The 22,013-nt window shown below is 39.8% G+C and overlaps 1 protein-coding gene across 2 annotated transcripts in view; it reads right to left on the bottom strand.

Moving 5' to 3' along the window:
* The window catches only part of LOC126484192 (adenylyltransferase and sulfurtransferase MOCS3), a 206,184-nt gene that overhangs the window by 121,267 nt on the left and 62,904 nt on the right, over positions 1 to 22,013 (bottom strand). For both annotated transcript variants that reach the window (XM_050107606.1, XM_050107604.1), the window contains exon 3: positions 12,867 to 12,969. In XM_050107606.1, coding sequence (XP_049963563.1) covers positions 12,867 to 12,969 — 103 coding nt within the window. The remainder of the gene's footprint in view (positions 1 to 12,866; positions 12,970 to 22,013) is intronic.

Below are 22,013 nucleotides of genomic sequence, written 5' to 3'. Positions count from 1 at the left end.
TGTGCAGTTCAGAAAAGATGGTGGTGGAGGGGAGAATACAGATGGCTTGAGTTGTGAAGAAGCCGCTGAAACCGAGCATGTTGTGCTAAGCTATGTGCTGTGTCACCAGGGTTAGCTTTGTTCTTGACAACAGTTTAGCAGTGGCCACTCATCCTGGTGGAAAGCTACTTGGTAGTGATACCAACATAAAAAGGTGTGCACAGGTTGCAGCAGAGTTGGTATATGACATGGCTGCTTTCACATATGGTCCGGCCCCTGATGGAGGAGGATAAGCCTGTGACAGTGTAACATTACGAGTCAAGACAGCTGTAACGGAACTTGAATAGCGTAAAGTTATCGTTAAAAACGCATGCCGCGCGGTTTGTTATGATTTGGTCGGTCATAATAGTAGTAACATGCTTTTGAATACAATTAAAACATAACGGCGATACCTGTTTAGCGTTATTGGAAATAATATATAATAAATTAATGAGTAAGGTAGCCGATCCTATAAGAAGAGGTAAAATTGGGCATATTAAGGTGTTTTGCTTTATATCGACCAAGCCGATGATACGGCGTCTTTTTTTTTTTTTTCTGTTTACTCTTAGAAGGGAAAAAAGAAACCAAGTAACGAAGTGCTAATTGTGCGTTGTGAAAAATATAGGGGCGAATTTTAAATAGCTACAGTGTATAATCAGATTAACAAATGGACATTCAGTTACGCGAAATAGCCGACAGTGAAGTGTGGTCATTAAATTGAGTACACCTACAGGGCGGTCAATTCCAGGATAAGTCTATTCGCGTCTCACGAGGCACGCGGTATTGAGATATAATTTTTAATTATATCACGGAGAGCGGGCTTCAATTTATAAAAAGGAGAAAAGCTGTATCATTATCATTGACTGTTGGTGTTAAGCAACCAAAACTGTTCATCAAAGGGTTTCGGTGAATGAGTGGTGAATGCGAAATGAAACTGTGAACGAAGTTATGTTAAATAAAGCAGAAGAGACAAGACAGTTTGGTCGTATCTGTTATTATTCCATAAACCGTAACATGTATTCTCGTTGTACGAAGCCTTTATAGACGATCGTTATGACAATTTGCTTTGAAGGGATCTCGTTACGAGTTAAGTTTTGGGGACCTGGTCAACAGGGGATAGTTCGTAGATCTTAACTACTGCAGCTATTCTGGAATCAGGTGCTACCGTGACCGTTGTGTGTTGTCTATGGCTTAAGGTCATCATATCTCATGCTCTAAGATCGACGCGCCTTTGCTCTTGGTATAACAGTGTCTCACGATAACCACGACAACGGCGACGGCGAAGGAAGATATGGTAGAAGTGGCGCCACAACGTGCGGCTCGATCGAGGAGGATTGCTGCATCGAGTCGAGTGTCATCCGGATTCACGAACCCTAGAGTTGGAAAATATTGTAGCAGCCAGTGAGTCTGTCCAATGAAAGAGGTATTCTTCAATAATCGCTAAAAGTGAGCGATACTACCAGGTATGATTAAAATAACTGTATAATTATAAAAAAAAAAAAGGGAGTTGAGACTTGTGATTTCGGTAGATAAATATATATAAATACATAGTGAAAATAAGTGTATGTCTTGGTAGTGAATAATCATGTCAAAACGAACGAAAATAATACATGATAATGTGCAGTTGAGTAGAGTAATGAGTAGAGAGAGAGAGGAAAGTGAAGAGGAAAGGGATGATGCATCCCATGAGCTCAATGTGGGACAGGAGACATGTACAGATAATAATGCAGTTATTGATTTAGAGCCGTTAGGAGATTCAAATACAATCATAAGTAAGGTAAGCAGCGTGGGAGAACATAAAGATCTTGAGGTTTCGGAAGTAGATCAGCAAGTTGATCCTCAAAATGGAAATATTAATCAAAAAATGTTTGATATGCTGGTATCAATAAATACTCAAATGGGCGTAATGAATGGAAGACTTGGTTCACTAGAAAAAGATAATAAGCAATTAAAAGAGGACAATCAAAAGTTAAATGAAAAATTTGAGGCCAAATTTGGTTCATTAGAAGTTAAAATGGATTCTCTGGAAAGCAAACTGAACACCTTTGATTATAAACTGGAAAATACTAAGAAAGAATTAAAGGCGGACTGGGAGACTCAATTAAATGCGAAATTTGGAGAACTAGATGTAGAGTTTTCTAACACCTTAGAAAGGCAATATAATAATTTAATGGGAAAACTTCATGACGTAGTAAAGAAATATGAGGTAGTTTCGAAGAGTTATGATGGCCTGTCCAATAGGATGGTTAAGTGTGAAAGCAGCTGTTTCAATGCTAGCGCACAGATAGAAGAGCTTTCGAAACAAATAGTCGAGTTTGAGTCTGATGCTCGTAAGGGGATTGACAAGTATTTAGTAGATCAAACTAAAAGACTTGACGAAGATCTATCTGAGTGGATAGAAATAAAAGGAAATGAAATTGTAGACAAGGTTAAGACTACTATTGGATCCCAGCCAAATGAAAATATCAATGAGCACCTAAGTAGAAATGATGAATTAATTAAGCTCTTCACTAGCGAATTTCAGAAAATAAAAGACAAAATAGTTGATGAGTTACCTAAATGGCAAAAGGAAACCAATCATAAATTGGCGGAGTTAGAACGAAAGTCATCACAAAATTTGTTGACAGAGGACGAACGTTCGGAGAATAGGTCGAAAAACAACCGAACATGTGATAATACGAAGTACAATTGTGGTGAAAATTTGCATTGGGAAGTTGATGATTCGGTTGGTAAAGATGATGATTCTTTTGGTCAGCAAGGATATTTGTCTTCTTTAAAGGTGGAGAACAGCATTTTTAAAAGTAGACAAATCCCAACATTCTCCACTGAAAGGAACAACCTGCATCCTAAAATCTTTATCAATAATTTCAAAAGAATATTTCCGCGTAGCTGATCAGAACACGACCGACTTTAATTTATAGTATCCAAAATTACCGGAGAAGCCGCATTATGGGCCACCGAAGTATGTGAAAGTTGCCATACTTGTGCTGAGTTTGAACAACTTTTTTTGGCTAAATACTGGTCGTCGAGTAAACAAGAGAAATTAAGGAAAGAGGTTTACCAACCTGAGTATTTTAACAGTAAAAGGAGTACTTTAAGGCAATATTTTGAAAAGTACATAAATAAGACACGTTATTAGAGTGATCCAATTTCTCACAAGGAAGTGGTCAGAATTTTGAAGGGAAGGTTGCCCATAAATATACGTGAAAAGTTAATAAATGTTCCTGACCACGATGTAGAACAGTTCTTGTCGGTGATTGACTCTACAGATATGATTATGGAAGACGCAAGACAAATGAGTAGTGATCAAATGTCAACTCACACTCATAGTAATACGAATAATTATAATAATAATTTAACGTATGATAATAATAATACCGAAAACCAGGTCAAACGCGCATCACAGGAGCGTGGACAATCTTCATCCTATGGTTGCAATAAAAACAATGATTATAATAAATATAGAAGAGATACTTACTGTGCTAGAGGTAAACCTCGATATGGTGACGCAAATGTGCATAGTAGTGATATTAATAAGAGTAACAGATACCCAAGTGATGAACCCAATTGTATTCGACCTTGGGAAGATAATTCGAAGCATAATGTTCATCGTCAGGATGGAACAAATGCCTCGAGTCCTCATCCAGCACAAGGAGTTATACCAATGGGCGAAGGAGCCTCCAATGTGCGACGGGGTGAATACCATAACTCGGATCATACTGTACGGATTGTGGAAGTTCATGAACCCCCACCGATGACTCATCGAGATAGATTAAACTAATACCAGTCACCAAATGCCTTCCTAGGATGACTGGAAAGGAGAAGGAAGGCAGGCATCAATTTGAAGTGAGAGTATTAAGGTACAATAATGATCAGGATATAAGGAATGAGTTAATTGAAGAAAAACCTGAAGTTTCTAATAAATGCGGACAAATTTTACAGGCAATAATTCCAACAAGTATAAATAATGTTGATGTTGAAATATTAATTGATACTGGAGCAACTATTAGTGTCATGACGTTGGACTGTTTAAAACAGATAAGCCGAGGGGTAAAAATGCCCACTTTTCCTATCACAGGATGTAACGTGTCTGGCGCGTTCAGCGCAAAAATGCAAAAAGTTGTGAAACAGGTACGTGTTGACGTTACAATACAGGGGGCTCAAACAGAAAGTACATTCCTGGTTGTTCCTAAAATGACAGTACCATGTATCTGGGGTTTGGATTTTTTATGTGAGACCGGTGCAATCATTAATTTAGAGAAAGGTGAATGTATATTTAATTCCAATGGTAATGTTTTGACAACCACCCTGAGAAAGGGCCGAGTAATTCCAAATCAATTGTGTATGAATCTAATGGTAAAATGTGTATGATATATGCCTTATTGAATGTTCTGAAGAAATGATGGATAAAATGTCATTGCAGGAAAAGGTGTTAGAATCAGAATATTTATCTGTTATCCAAAGGGATGAACTGTACTACTTGTTGGAAGCATATCAGTCAATTTTTAGTAAACGTCTGGGTATAATAAAAGACTTTGAATACCATATAAAGACGTATGCACATAAAGCCTTTTGTCGTACTTCCTATTCTATCCCATGGACAAAGAAAGAAGTAGTCAGAAAGGAAATCAATAAAATGTTAGAATGGGGTATTATTGAGCCCTCAGATTCTGAATATTGTAACCCTCTTGTGGCGGTAATTAAACCCAATGGTGACATCAGATTGGTGTTGGATGCCAGAGAGATCAATAAGATCATTATACCTGTACAAACGCGACCGGAGAACCTAGAAGAGTTAGTACAAAAGTTTTACGGTGCCCGCTTCTTAACTTCTTTGGATATGCGTAGTTCATATTGGCAAACTAGAATATCGAAAGAATCTAGAAAATATACTGCATTCGTTTTTCTGGGCCGAAGTTACCAGTTTACTGTCATGCCATTTGGGTTGAAAATAGGCGGTGGTGTTTTCATATCGGCATTAGATACCGTACTGGGCAGAGACCTTTCGAGTGAAGTTACTTTATATGTGGATGATTTGCTAATTGCTTCTGAAACTTGGGAGGAACATTTGGACTTATTAAGAAGAGTTTTTGCGAAATTTTTGGAATACGGAGTTACTGTAAATTTGAGCAAATCCAAGTTTGCTCATAACCAATTGAAATTTCTTGGACATATAATCACTCCTGAAGGGATAAAACCAAATCCTAAAAAGATGGATGCGATTAACAGATGTGCTTATCCAAAGAATAGAACGGAATTAAAGTCATTTATCGGCTTAGTTTCATTTTTTCGACGATTTTTACCCAATCAGTTAGGAAGCCAAGACTGTTTGTTACGGCTGTTAAGAAAAAATGTCATGTGGGAGTGGAATTCCGAATGCACGCAAGCTTTTGATAACATCCGCAATGCTTTGACTAATGCTCCACTGTTACATCATCCGAGACTTGATCAAGATTTTTATATTGCTGCGGATGCTTCTGAAACAGGATTGGGTGTCACTCTTTTCCAGATGGACAATCCAGAAGATATCAGTACCATCAAGATAATTGGGTTTGCCAGCAGAACACTCTCTAGCTGTGAACGTGCATATTGTACTACTGAATTGGAAGTACTGGCCGTGGTCTGGTCACTTAGAAAGTTTCGCTATTTTGTATATGGAAAGAAGATCATTGTATTCTGCGACCACAAAGCTTTATCTTTTATTTTAACAGGAAGGATGTTCCATTCACGTTTAACCCGGTGGGCCTTGCTACTGCAAGAATATGATATTACGCTCAAATACATCAGAGGGAAAGACAACATCATAGCCGATGCTCTTTCAAGACTACCGAAAAGAAAGAATGACGACGAGTGTGAAGAACGGACTATTGACTTTAAAGTCATGAATTTATCAAGGCAATATTGTGAGAGGCAGATTTCACAGCTATCTCGAAGTCTTCCACAACTGCAAGAAGATGATAAGTTGTGGAAAGCCATTAGGCATGCTGTTGAAAGCAAAACGCTAAGTCACTCTCAAGAACAGTATCAATTAAAATCCGGAATATTGTATCAGAGGAAGGATGAAGAAGATGTTTGGAAAGTTTGTGTTCCAAATAAATATTTAGAATCACTAGTATGGTACACTCACTTGAATTGGGGTCATTTTGGTTCCGCTAAATGTACAGCCAAAATAGCACAATACTGCTATCATCCAAATTTGGGACGTATAGCTACAAATATTATTAAGAAGTGCAAAATATGTCAGAAGGCGAAACCCATAAACTATTGTCGGAAGATAGAATTACATCCTATCATCCCACAACAACCTTTAATGTTGGTGTCATGTGATGTCTGTGGGCCATGTCCCATGACACGTGGACGGTTCAAATATGTATTGGCTTTCTATGATCTCTTTTCAAAATATGTGAAATTATATCCTTTGAAAAATCTCCATGTTCGACCCATGTTACGCAAATTTATCAACAACTATATAACTGAGCTTGGCAAACCTATAATGATCTTGACAGACAACGCTGCTTATTATACAAGCAAAGTATGGAGAGACACTACGAAAGAACAAGGAATCCAGCACATTTACATCTCAAGATTTTACCCTTGTGGAAATCCGGTTGAAAGAATCTTCCGAGAGTTGAACCGATTTTTACGGACGTACATACCCAAACAACATTATAAATGGATCGATTGGATTTATGAATTTGAGAAAGTGTATAATGACTTACCACACTTATCGACAGGTTATTCACCTAACCAAATAGTATTTGGTGAAAGTATTGTGCCAGAATGGATGAAGAAATTACCTGCAATAGAACAAAAGATTACCAAGAAAGAAGATATGGTGAAGAAGGTCTACGAAAACCTGAAGCATCAAGCACAATTGAGAAAAACCCGTTTTGATACAAATGTGAAGAAAGTAGTCACATATGATGTAGGGGAAGAAATTTTATTGAGAAATCACCCAAAAGCATCAACCAGGAAAAGACTGAATAAGAAATGGCAATATTTATATACAGGTCCATATAAAATAATGAAAATACCTCATGAAGGGAGCTACCTCCTGGCAGATTGTGATACTGATGTAATTAAAGGCTTGTTCCCTCACATAGACCTGAAGAAATATTATCAATAATGAGCAAAATATAGATTCAAGAAACACTGAATGATACCAAGACTACACTCAGTGGACTAAATAAAAGCACCAATGGATAAATACGTACTTATACTAACTTACAAAGAAAATTAAAGAATGTACCGACGATTTCCATGAGATACCTTCTTGGTATCAGCAACAATGACGACGCTGAAATACGATTTATCCCCTCACCGAACAGCGAGGATGGATGATTTAAAAGTGGAATTAAGAGGAAAAGAAAAGGACCAAATCCTCTCTGGTTAAACAAGTGGCCTGATAAGGGTTTTGGCCTAGGATGCCAATCGTCGAACCCGGCTGTGATCCCTGCCTTGCACAGTCGGTTGAAGAACTGAGGGCTTCATCCAAGAAAAAAAAATGTGGTGTGAATATGAAGTGATTAGTGCGAAGTGTTTCTAAGACGATCTATAAACAAATGTGGAATTTAGTTAAGGGCATTTTGTCTAGGCCCATTAACTCAACTTAAATATTGTAGAATGTATGTACTGACTTGTTGAGTGAATCTGAGAGTGAGTGTATTCGCCAAAACAAATACCCTCTCCTGTCACAGTACACAAAAAAAAAAAGCCTGTTCTGTCTGGAACCCTCTTCAAGACATCACAGTCTGGGGGGCCGTGTAACATTACGAGTCAAGACAGCTGTAACGGAACTTGAATAGCGTAAAGTTATCGTTAAAAACGCACGCCGCGCGATTTGTTATGATTTGGTCGGTCATAGTAGTAGTAACATGCTTTTGAATACAATTAAAACATAACGGCGATACCTGTTTAGCGTTATTGGAAATAATATATAATAAATTAATGAGTAAGGTAGCCGATCCTATAAGAAGAGGTAAAATTGGGCATATTAAGGTGTTTTGCTTTATATCGACCAAGCCGATGATACGGCGTCTTTTTTTTCCGTTTACTCTTAGAAGAAAAAAAAAGAAAACAAGTAACGAAGTGCTAATTGTGCGTTGTGAAAAATGTAGGGGCGAATTTTAAATAGCTACAGTGTATAATCAGATTAACAAATGGACATTCAGTTACGCGAAATAGCCAACAGTGAAGTGTGGTCATTAAATTGAGTACACCTACAGGGCGGTCAATTCCAGGATAAGTCTATTCGCGTCTCACGAGGCACGCGGTATTGAGACCGTTTTTTTTTTTTATTATATCACGGAGAGCGGGCTTCAATTTATACAAAGGAGAAAAGCTGTATCATTATCATTGACTGTTGGTGTTAAGCAACCAAAACTGTTCATCAAAGGGTTTCGGTGAATGAGTGGTGAATGCGAAATGAAACTGTGAACGAAGTTATGTTAAATAAAGCAGAAGAGACAAGACAGTTTGGTCGTATCTGTTATTATTCCATAAACCGTAACATGTATTCTCGTTGTACGAAGCCTTTATAGACGATCGTTATGACAATTTGCTTTGAAGGGATCTCGTTACGAGTTAAGTTTTGGGGACCTGGTCAACAGGGGATAGTTCGTAGATCTTAACTACTGCAGCTATTCTGGAATCAGGTGCTACCGTGACCGTTGTGTGTTGTCTATGGCTTAAGGTCATCATATCTCATGCTCTAAGATCGACGCGCCTTTGCTCTTGGTATAACAGTGTCTCACGGTAACCACGACAACGCCGACGGCGAAGGAAGATACGGTAGAACAGGACAGGAGTAGGAGGTGCTAGTTGGGTGGATTGGACAGGTCTTGCACCTTGGTCTGCAACAGGGATTATGCCCTTAGACAAGGGGCTGGGAGTGGTAGTAGTGTAGGGTTGGACTACGATGTTGAGAAGGTTGGGTGGGTGATGAAATCCCACATTAGGAGGGATGGGAAAGATCTTGGGTATGATCCTCATTTCAGGGCAGGATGACAGATAATCAAAACTCTGGTGAAAGATATGGTCCAGTTGTTCCAGTCAGGGGTGATAATGGTTGACGAGGGGAGCACTCTTTTGTCGCTGATTATTGGGGGTCGAGGGAGGATTAGCTGTGAGCCAAGATATGGCACAGGAACTCTGTCTGTGGGCTAGGTTTGGGGGAGGGGGATTGGCTGTCTGTGAAGGCCTTTGTGAGGCTTTCAGCATACTGAGTAAGGGAGTTCTTGTCATTGCAGATATGTCATCCACCCGAGCAGCTAGGCTGTACGGGAGGGATTTTTTGGTGTGTAAGGGATAGCAGCTGTCAAAATGCAAGGTACTGTTGGTGATTAGACGGTTTAATGTGGCTGGAGGTCTAGATGGAGCCATCAGAGAGGTGGAGATCAATGTCCAGGAAGGTGGTGCATTTATTAGAGGAGGGGCAAGGTGAAGTTGATGTGAGAAAAGGCGTTGTTGTTGTTGTTGTGAAGGAATGTGGAGAGCACGTCTTGGTTCTGAGTCCTTCGATGAAACTAAATTAGATTAGGGCTTGGGAGTTTTGAAAGGCTAGGCAGGTTTCCTCTAGATGGCCCGAAAAAGAGGTTGGCACAGGAGGGTGCCAAGCAGGTGCCCATGGCTGTGCTGCAGATTTTTTTGCAAACCTTCACTTTTTTTTGTAAACCTTCAGTTCAAAAGAAAAGTAGTTGTGCATAAGGATGAAGTAGGTAAGGTGTTATACATGCTAAATTCCAACCAGAAAATCGGTACTTCCCTGTAATAAGGAAAGATGGTACTTCCCTGCACAGAAGACAAAGTATGCTAAGACCATAGTAAATATTTACAAACTCTCCACGGCTCTACACTTCTTGATGCTACATCAGTAAACATTATTATTAGGGTCCTCCCCTTAAAGGGTAAAAGAAATTTTTGGAAGACCACACTAGTAGATAATGCTACAACTCTCATGAGTCTTCACACAACATACACAGTACACCAGAACTGACGGCACCCCATAGCAAGATATAGCTTTCAAGTTGCAATCAATTAAGTGTTTCAGGCAACCCTTATGGAAACTGAAAAAATAATGGATTTTTTCCTTTTATTTTTAACAATGATTTATATACAATTCTAATAGCTAAATGTATTGTCCTTTCAGAGTAATTGTAGGTACTGACTTTTCCGAAACTAGTTAAGATCAACATCTTACCTCTTCATTTTGTGGTCTTCCAGTCTCTGTAAATTAATCATGGTCCATCAAAATGAATCATGTGTCAATCCTGTGTCCCCAGAATTTGGCAATTGGAGGTGCTTTCTCACCTCGTTGTGCTGCAACTCCTGTACACTATCAATCCTTTTCTTGTATCAGACTGATAAAGAATTAGTTAAACAACTAATTGAGTTTATAACACACTTATACTTATCCCTCAAAGTTGGAGTTATTATTACAGAGTGTTAATATGGTTGATTCGCTCAACATATTTCACCAATGACTCATACAGACAGAAGAAACTAATCAAAAGAATAAATTTCGGCGAACGCTCGACTTTTCGTTATGACTTCAAAGATATACTTTATTAGTTAACATTACCATGTAAAATTTACTGTAAGTGGTTACAAAATAACAAAGTTTATCACCAAGAAAAAAGAAATTTTTTTCTCCTTTCACCCTTCCTAGATACTTCACATACACTGAGGTAACACAAAAGTCATGGGATACCTCCTAATATTGTATTGGACCTCCTTCTGCCTGGCATAGTGCAACAACTCCATGTGGCATGGACTCAAAAGTTGTTGGAAGTCTCCTGCATCTCCTGCAGAGATACTGAGCCATGCTGCCTCTATAGCCAACCATGAGTGGTGATTGTGCCAGTGCAGGATTTTGTGTACAAATTGACTTCTCGATTATGTACAATGAATATCTCTTCCAATGTTCTTTAAACTCTAAACCCAACACTTCACTTCTTGTACACCTTACCAACTATATCCTGACCCACAGCTACTTTTCCTTTTGCATGGCACCCTCCTATGCCAATCTGTTTATTTGGTCACGTAGAAGAAGCCTTCCTAGTCCCCCAAACTCCCAGACCCCAGTCTTGTTCAGATTTACTGATGATATCTTCATGATCTGGACGCAGGGCCATAATACCCTATCCAAATTCCTTTACAACTTCAACATCTTTTCTCCCATCTGTTTCACCTGGTCCTGCTCTACCCAATGTGCCACATATCTGGTAGTTGACCACCTCTTTGATGGCTCCATCCACACCTCTGTCTACATAAAAAACCCACTAATCACCAACAGTACCTGCATTTCAACAGCTGCCACCCCTTACACACCAAAAAATCCTTCCTGCACAGCCTAGCTGCCTGTGGATGACATATCTGCAGGCTGAGAACTCAGTTGCCCTGTATGTTGAAGGCTTCACAGACAGGCAATAACAAGCCCAAATGACCCCCCCCCCCCCCCCCCACACACACACACATGGCCCAAAAACATATTTCCTCCAATCCTCCCACCACTCCCAAGAATCAGCTCCAAAGGAGTGCTTCCTCCATCACCCAATACCATCCCAGACTGGAACAACTGACCCATATCCTTCACCAGTACTTTATCTCTCATCCTGCCCTGAAATGAGGAACATCTTACCCAAAATCCTTCCCAACCCTCCTAAAGTGAGGTTCCATCCCCAACCCAACCTATACAACATCCCAGTTCACACCTATGTCACTACCACACCAAACCACTTACTGCAGGGTTCAAATCCCTGTGGCAGACCAAGGTGCCCAATCCACCCACCTAGCTTCTTCTACTCCTGTCCTGTCACAGACTTATCCTACCTCATCAGAGGCCAGAACAACTGTGAAAACAGCCATGTCATATACCAACTCTGCTGCAAACTCTGCATAGCTTTTTATGGTGGTATCACCACCATGCAGTTTTCCACCAGGATCAAGGGAAACTGCCAAACTGTTGTCAGGAATAATGTTGTCCGCCTTATGTCACAATATGCAGCTGGGCATGACATGCTCAATTTCAATGGCTGCTTCACAACCTGAGCCATTTGAGTCCCTCCATACACCACCAGCTTCTCTGAACTATGTAGACAGGAGTTATCCTTACAGAATATCCTCCGCTCCCGTAATCATCCTGGCCTCAGTCTCACGGAACCCACTGTCTCCACACTCTCCATTCAACAGTTTCTCCTTCCTCCATCCCATCACACCCGCCCAATTCATGTCCCCATGTCACCTTCAGTGTGTGCTGTTTTCCACCACCTGCTAGACTCCTACCAGCCCATATACCTGTCACTCCTCCCTCCTGCATTCCTAGCCAGCAGACTCGCCAACTCGCTTAGAGCTGCTAGCCATTCACTCCCAGTCCCTCTACCTGTCTACTGCCTTGCTCCATTCACCCCACTTGACACTACCTCCACCACAATCAGTCCATCTGCCACAAAATATCATCGGGACTGTCAGTCTACCTGGCATCTTGTAGGGGTACAGTGAGTGTTTGTGTATTTTACTCTAGCTCATCACAGGATAAATCCAAAAGCTAGCAAGTTTTTTTCCTTTTGTGTGCACCTATTGGTAACTCAACACTTCTGCTTTTCAGTGTGTGGTCTCCTTTAATCTACAGCATTTACATTGTACATTTTTGTTAGAATTAAGTCGAAGATTGTGATAAACATACACACAATCACGTGCTCCCCTAACCCCTCGCCATACACTTACACACACGAATGCAGATGCTCCCCCCGCCCCCCTACACACACACACACACACACACAGACACACACACACACACACACACACACACACACACACACACACACACACCCCTGTTGTTCATAATTTACCTTTAACTCCAATGCCAGGAACTATTATTTGTCTGCTAAACCTTCCAATTTCTTCATTACTCAGTTTTGTCCCCTCAAAATTCTTCACCATCTCTTCCAGTTGCTAGAACAAACAAAAGCTCCATCAACTGGTTAATAAAACAAAGAAAACAGAGGAAGATAAATGGCACTTAGAATCTGAGATAGTGAATAAATCTGGTTCTTAATAATTAGAAACGGTTACATGTCACTCTCTCTCTCTCTCTCTCTCTCCGTGTGTGTGTGTGTGTGTGTGTGTGTGTGTGTGTGTGTGTGTGTGTTCTGATAGCTGAGCTTGTCCATATGTTTTTATCTACTACTCAAAAACTTCATTTTATGAGAAGTGTTGTCTTTTTCACTTTACTGATCATACCTGCTTTTTAGCTGTTACAGTCTGTTTAACACTGATATGGATACAATGGGACTGTGAAAAATGAAGGAGTCAAGCTACCTTTGAAGCTCAGGTAAGTGAACACCTACAAAGACACTACGCAATAAATAAACAGAAGCAACTGCTTGTTTTTTGATAGAAATGGATGATAGGAAGTGCAAATTGGCAAAGTTGGAATGTCTAGAGAAGGAATTCAAAGCTTTAAAAGAGCGAATGGAAAAGATAGATGCTGCTTGTACGCAAATTAAAGAAATGTTTGGAGAAAAGAGAAGCACCTGTATGAATATCAAGAGCACAGAAGCAAAGAAGGGAAAGCTGAGGGTTGGAAGGAATATATAGAAAAGCTATACAAAAAAATACTCAAAGACAATATTATCGAAATACAAGAGGAAGTATGTGAAGATAATATGGAACATATGATACTGCAAGAATAATTTGATAGAGCAATGAAAGTTCTAAGTGGAAACAAGGTACATGGGTAGATGACATTCCCTCAGAATTACTGAGTTTCTTGGAGAATCAACCATGATGAAACTACTTCATGTGGTATGCAATAAATATTAGACAGGGTTCAAGAAGACTGTAATAATTTCAGTTCTAACAAAATGCCAGAGGGGGCAATGTGAATGAGACATGACACTGCAAGAAAAATATGACAGAGAACAGAGACACCTAAGATGAAACAAGGTCCCCCACAATCACTGAGATCCTTGGGACAACCAGTCATGACAAAACTATTCCTCTGGTATGTGAAATATATGAGAGAGGTGAAATACCTGCAGACTCCAGGAAGAACCTAATAATGCTAATTCCAAAGAAGGGAGGTTCTGAAAGGAGTGAATACTACAGAATCACCAATTAAATAAGTTTTGTTGCAAAATACTGGCATGCATTATTTACAGAAGAAGGCAGCAGTTGGTATTGAGGAAGACCATTTTGCATTCTGGTGTAATGTAGGAACATGTGAGGCAGTACCGACCCGATGATTCATCCTAAAAGATACGATGAAGAAAGGCAAACCTCTGTTCGTCCCATTAGCAGACTTTGGGAAAGCTTTAGATAATGTTAAATTGAATACAGTCTTTAAAATTCTGAAGGTGGTGACTGTTATGGTCTTCAGTCCAAAGGCTGGTTTGATGCAGCTCTCCATGCTACTCTATCCTGTGTAAGCCTCTTCATCTCCAAATAACTACTGATGCCTACATCGTTCCTGTATTCTCTTTTGGTCTCCCTCTACGATTTTTACCCCCCCCCCCCCCCCCCCAATGTCTCAGACCGTATCCTAACACCAGAGTTCTTGTTCTAGTGAATTTGCACCACAAATTTTTTTCTCACGAATTCTATTCAATACATCCTCATTAGTTACATGATTTACCCAACCAATCTTCAGAATTCTTCTGTATCACCACATTTCTTGCCTACACTGTTTATTGCCCATGTTTCACTTTCATACATGGCTACACTCCATATAAATACTTTCAGAAAGGACTTCCCGACACTTTAATCTATTGCACTTGATGTTAACAAAATTCTCTTCTTCAGAAATGCTTTCCTTGCCATTACCAGTCTACATTTTATATCCTTCCTACTTCACTCATCAGTTAATTTGCTTCCCAAATAGCAAAACTCATCTTCTACTTTAAGTGTCTCATTTCCTAAGCTGATTCCCTCAGCATCACCTAATTGAATTCAACTACATTCCATTATCCTCATTTTGCTTTTGTTGATGTTCATCTTATATCCTCCTTTCAAGACACTGTCCATTCTGTTCAACTGCTCCTCCAAGTCCTTTGCTGTCTCTGACGGAATTACAATGTCACTGGCAAACCTCAAAGTTTTTATTTCTTCTCCTTGGACTTTAATTTGAACTCAAAATTTTTCTTTTGTTTCCTTTACTGCTTACTCAGTATACAGATTGAATAACAACCCTGTCTCACTCGCTTCTCAATGACTGCTTCACTTTTGTGCCCCTTGACTCTTATAACTGCCTTCTGGTTTCTGTATAATTTTAAATAGCCTTTCGTTCCCTGCATTTTACCCCTGCCACATTTAGATTTCCCTTTCCTTAGCCTATCTTCTATGAGAAGTTGTTGGATCTGTATTGTCTTGAGTGTTCCTACATTTCTCCGGAATCCAAACTGATCTTCCCTGAGGTTTTTTTATTCTTCTGTAAAGGATTCGTGTTATTAATTTGCAACCACGACTTATTAAACTGATATTTCAGTAATTTTCACACCTGCCAGGCACCTGCTTTCTTTGAAATTGGAATTATTATATTCTTCTTGAAGTCTGAGGGTATTTTGCCTGTCTCATACATCTTGCTCACCAAATGGAAGAGTTCTTGTCACGGCTGGCTCTCCCAAGGCTATCAGTAGCTCTAACGGAATGTTGTCTACTCCTACGACCTTGTTTCGACTTTAGTCTTTCAGTGCTTTGTCAAATTTTTCACACAGTATCAGATCTCCCTTCTCATCTTCAACTGAATCCTTTTCCATTTCCAAAATGCTGCCCTCAAGTACATCTCCCTTGTACAGATCCTCTATATACTCCTTCCATCTTTCTGCTTTTCTTTCTTTGCTTAGGACTGGTTTTCCATCTGATCTCTTGATATTCATATAGGTGGTTCTCTTTTCTCCTGGTCTTTAACTTTCCTGTAGACAGCATAGATCTTATCTCTAATGATATATGCTTCTAAATCCTTACATTTGTACTCTAGCCATTCCTCTTTAGCTGTTTTTCACTTCCTCTTGACCTCATTTTTTAGACGTTTGTATTGCCCATTTTAACCACTTCATTTATTGCAATTTTTATATTTTTTCCTTTCAGCAATTAAATTCAATATCTCTTGTGTTACCCAACGATTTCTACAAGCCCTCATCTTTTTACCTGCTTGATTCTCTACTGCCTTCAGTATTTCATCTCTCAAAGCTACCAGTTCTTCTTCTACTGTATTTCATTCCCCTGTTCTTGTGAATCGTTTACTGACACTCCCTCTGAAACTCTCTACAACCACTGGCTCTTTCAGTTCATCCAGGTCCAATTCCCTTAAATTCCTGCCTTTTTGCAGTTTCTTTAGTTTTAATCTGCAGTTTATAACCAATAAATTGTGAGCAGAATCCACATCTGCTCCTGGACATCTGCTCCTGGAAATGTCTTACAATTTAGAGCCTTGTTTCAAAACCTCTGTTTTACCTTTATTATATAATCAATTTGAAACCTTCCAGTGTCTCCAGGTCTCTTCCATGTACACAACCTTCTTTCAAGATTCTTAAACCAAGTGTTTACTATGATTGAATTATGATCTGTGCAAAATTCTACCAGGTGGCTTCCTCTTTCATTCCTTTCCCCCAGTCCATATTCACCTACTACTTTTCCTTCTCTTCTTTTTCCTACTATTGAATTCCAGTCCCCCATTATTATTAAATTTTCGCCTGCTGTAACCATCTGAATAATTTCTTTTGTTTCATCACACATTTCCTCAACCTCCTCCTCATCTGGAGAGCTAGTTAGCACATAAACATGTACTACTGTGGGGGATGGGGGCTTAGTGTCTATTTTAGCTACAATAATGCATTCAGTATGCTGTTCATAGTAGTTTACCCACATTCCTATTTTTTTTATTCATTATCAACCCCTTCCTGAATTTCCCCTGTTTGATTTTGTATTTATAACCTTGTGTTCACCTTGTAACAATACGAGTCAAGATAGATGTAACGGAACTTGAATAGCGTATTTGCTTCTATTGGTTACGGTAGAGAGATCGATCTTTCGGTTCTGTCTGTATATTTATATATAATACTGCATGAATAAAGGCTGGGCGAGGGTAAAGCTATCGTTAAAAACACACGCCGCGCGATTTGTTACGATTTGGTCGGTCATAGTAATAATAACATGCTTTTGAATACAATTAAAATATAACGGCGATACCTGTTTAGTGTTATTGGAAATAATATGTAGTAAATTAATGAGTAAGGTAGCCAATCCTACAAGAAACGGTAAAATTGGGCATATCGAGGTGTTTTGCTTTGTATCGACGAAGCCGATGATACGGCGTCATTTTTTCGTTTACTCTTAGGAATAAACAAGTAAAGAAGTGCTAATTGTGTGTTGTGAAAAAAATATAGGGATGAGTTTTAAATAACTAACTAACTACCCCCCCCCCCTCCCCTCCCCTCGAACCATGGACCTTGCCGTTGGTGGGGAGGCTTGCGTGCCTCAGCGATACAGATGGCCGTACCGTAGATGCAACCACAACGGAGGGGTATCTGTTGAGAGGCCAGACAAACGTGTGGTTCCTGAAGAGGGGCAGCAGCCTTTTCAGTAGTTGCAGGGGCAAAAGTCTGGATGATTGACTGATCCGGCCTTGTAACATTAACCAAAACGGCCTTGCTGTGCTGGTACTGCAAACGGCTGAAAGCAAGGGGAAACTACGGCCGTAATTTTTCCCGAGGGCATGCAGCTTTACTGTATGATTAAATGATAATGGCGTCCTCTTGGGTAAAATATTCCGGAGGTAAAATAGTCCCCCATTCGGATCTCCGGGCGGGGACTACTCAAGAGGACATCGTTATCAGCAGAAAGAAAACTGGCATTCTACGGATCGGAGCGTGGAATGTCAGATCCCTTAATCGGGCAGGTAAATTATAAAATTTAAAAAGGGAAATAGATAGGTTAAAGTTGGATGTAGTGGGAATTAGTGAAGTTCGGTGGCAGGAGGAACAAGACTTTTGGTCAGGTAAATACCGGGTTATAAATACAAAATCAAATAGGGGTAACGCACGATTAGGTTTCATAATGAATAAAAAAATAGGAGTGTGGGTAAGCTACTACAAACAGCATAGTGAACGCATTATTGTAGCCAAGATAGACATGAAGCCCACACCTACTACAGTAGTAGAAGTTTATGTGCCAACTAGCTCTGGAGATGATGAAGAAATTGATTAAATGTATGATGAGATAAAAGAAATTATTCAGGTAGTGAAGGGAGAGGAAAATTTAATAGTCATGGGTGACTGGAATTTGAGAGTAGGAAAAGGGAGAGAAGGAAACATAGTAGGTGAATACGGATTGGGGGTAAGAAATGAAAGAGGAAGCCGTCTGGTAGAATTTTGCACAGAGCATAAATTTATCATAGCTAACACTTGGTTCAAGAATCATGAAAGAAGGTTGTATACATGGAAGAACCCTGGAGATACTAAAAGGTATCAGATAGATTATATGGTGGTAAGACAAAGATTTAGGAACCAGGTTTTAAATTGTAAGACATTTCCAGGGGCAGATGTGGACTCTGAACACAATCTATTGGTTATGAACTGTAGATTAAAACTGAAGAAACTGCAAAAAGGTGGGAATTTAAGGAGATGGGACCTGGTAAACTGACTAAACCAGAGGTTGTAGAGAGGTTCAGGGAGAGCATAAGGGAACAATTGACAGGAATGGGGGAAAGAAATACAGTAGAAGAAGAATGGGTAGCTTTGAGGGATGAAATAGTGAAGGCAGCAAACGATCAAGTAGGTAAAAGGACAAGGGCTGGTAGAAATCCTTGGGTAACAGAAGAAATATTGAATTTAATTGATGAAAGGAGAAAATATAAAAATGCAGTAAATGAAGCACGCAAAAAGGAATACAAATGTCTCAAAAATGAGATCGACAGGAAGTGCAAAATGGCTAAGCAGGCAAATTAAAGAGACCTATGGAGAAAGGAGACCCACTTGCATGAATATCAAGAGCTCTGATGGAAACCCAGGTCTAAGCAAAGAAGGGAAAGTAGAAAGGTGGAAGGAGTATATAGAGGGTCTATACAAGGGCGATGTACTTGAGGACAATATTATGGAAATGGAAGAGGATGTAGATGAAGATGAAATGGGAGATACGATACTGCGTGAAGAGTTTGACAGAGCACTGAAAGACCTGAGTCGAAACAAGGCCCCAGGAGTAGACAACATTCCTTTAGAACTACTGACAGCCTTGGGAGAGCCAGTCATGACAAAACTCGACCATCTGGTGAGCAAGACGTATGAGACAGGCGAAATACCCTCAGACTTCAAGAAGAATATAATAATTCCGATCCCAAAGAAAGCAGGTGTTGACAGATGTGAAAATTACCGAACTATCAGTTTAATAAGTCACAGCTGCAAAATACTAACGTGAATTCCTTACAGACAAATGGAAAAACTGGTAGAAGTCGACCTCGGGGAAGATCAGTTTGGATTCCGTAGAAATGTTGGAACACGTGAGGCAATACTGACCTTACGCCTTATCTTAGAAGAAAGATTAAGGAAAGGCAAACCTACATTTCTAGCATTTGTAGACATAGAGAAAGCTTTTGACAATGTTGACTGGAATAATCTCTTTCAAATTCTAAAGGTCGCAGGAGTAAAATACAGGGAGTGTTAGGCTATTTACAATTTATACAGAAACCAGATGGCAGTTACGAGTCAAGGGGCATGAAAGGGAAGTGGTGGTTGAGAAAGGGGTGAGATAGGGTTGTAGCCTCTCCCCGATGTTATTCAATCTGTATATTGAGCAAGCAGTAAAGGAAACAAAAGAAAAATTCGGAGTAGGTATTAAAATCCATGGAGAAGAAATAAAAACTTTGAGGTTTGCCGATGACATTGTAATTCTGTCAGAGACAGCAAAGGACTTGGAAGAGCAGTTGAACGGAATGGACAGTGTTTTGAAAGGAGGATATAAGATGAACATCAACAAAAGCAAAATGAGGATCATGGAATGTAGTCGAATTAAGTCGGGTGATGCTGAGGGAATTAGATTAGGAAATGAGACACTTAAAGTAATAAAGGAGTTTTGCTATTTGGGAAGAAAAATAACTGATGATGGTCGAAGTAGAGAGGATATAAAATGTAGACTGGCAATGGCAAGGAACGCGTTTCTGAAGAAGAGAAATTTGTTAACATCGAGTATAGATTTAAGTGTCAGGAAATAGTTTCTGAAAGTATTTGTATGGAGTGTAGCCATGTATGGAAGTGAAACATGGATGATAAATAGTTTGGACAAGAAGAGAATACAAGCTTTCGAAATGTGGTGCTACAGAAGAATGCTGAAGATTAGATTGGTAGATCACATAACTAATGAGGAGGTATTGAACAGAATAGGGGAGAAGAGGAGTTTGTGGCACAACTTGACAAAAGAAGGGACCGGTTGGTAGGGCATGTTCTGAGGCATCAAGGGATCACAAATTTAGCATTGGAGGGCAGCGTGGAGGGTAAAAATCGTAGAGGGAGACAAAGAGATGAGTACACTAAGCAGATTCAGAAGGATGTAGGTTGCAGTAAGTACTGGGAGATGAAGAAGCTTGCACAGGATAGAGTAGCATGGAGAGCTCCATCAAACCAGTCTCAGGACTGAAGACCACAACAACAACAACATATGATCAGAGTAACAAAAGGACATTTAGTTAACATTTAGTTACACGAAATTGCAGATAGCGAAGTGTGGTCATTAAATTGAGTATACGTACAGGGCGGTCAATTCCGGGGTAAATCTATACGCATCTCACGAGGGACGCGGTATTGAGACCGTTTTTTTTATTATATCGCGGAGAGCTGGCTCCAATTTATGAAAAGGAGAAAAACGTTAACTTTTACATGAACTCTTAATAATAGCGGACCGGAGAGAAAAGTGTGTAATTGTCTTACACCTAACCAACATTTGTGGAGGGTGGTAGCTGAACTAGAAGAGACAATTACAAAATACTGTATCATTATCATTGACTGTTGGTGTCAAGCATCCAAAACTGTTCATCAAAGGTTTTCGAAGGAACTTGGGAGTTAGGGTTCAGATGGTCGCATATAATCTACATGAGTGTGAATGAGTGGTGAATGCAAAATAAAACTGTGAACAAAGTTATGTTAAATAAAACAGAAGAAACAAGACAGTTATTATTCCATAAACTGTAACATTTCTTATCATTGTACGAAACCTTTATAGATGATCTTTATGACAATTTGCTTCGAAGGGATCTCGTTACGAGTTAAGTTTTGGGGACCTGGTCAAGAGAGGGTGGTTCATAGCTGCAGCTATTTTGGAATCAGGTGCTACCGTGACTGTTGTGTGTTGTCAGTGACTTAAGGTTACCATACCTCATGCTCTAAGATTGATGCGCCTTTCCTATAACGGTGCCTCACAGCAACAACGACAACGCCGACGACGAAGGAAGATACGGTAGAACCTGATCTGAAGTCCTGCTCCTCCTGCCACCGAACTTCACTAATTCCCACTGTAACTAACTTTAACCTATCCATTTCCTTTTTTCAATTTTCTAAATCATCTGCCCAATTAAGGTGTCTGACATTCCATGCATAGAACGCCACTTTTGTTTCTCCTGATGATGGTGTCCTCCTGAGTAGTCCCCGCCCTGAGATCTGAATGGGGGACTATTTTATCTCTGGGATATTTTATGTAAGATGATGGCATCATCATTTAACAATACAGAAGAGCTGCATGTAGTTTCCCCTTGCTTTCAGCCATTCCCAATACCAGCACAGCAAGGCCATTTTGGTTGATATTACAAAGGCAGTTCAGTCAATCATCCAGACTGTTACTCCTGCAACTACTGCAAAGCCTGCTGCCCCTCTTCAGAAACCACACATTTGTTTGGCCTCTCAACACATACTCCTCCGTTGTGGTTGCAGCTACAGTGTGGCTGCCTGTATCACTGAGGCATGGATGCCTCTCCACCAATGTCAAGGTCTATGGTTCATGGGAGATGCTTATGAAGG

The sequence above is a fragment of the Schistocerca serialis genome, chromosome 6, assembly GCF_023864345.2.
Source record: "Schistocerca serialis cubense isolate TAMUIC-IGC-003099 chromosome 6, iqSchSeri2.2, whole genome shotgun sequence".
NCBI lineage: Eukaryota > Metazoa > Arthropoda > Insecta > Orthoptera > Acrididae > Schistocerca > Schistocerca serialis.
This window is presented reverse-complemented; position numbering and strand designations above follow the sequence as displayed.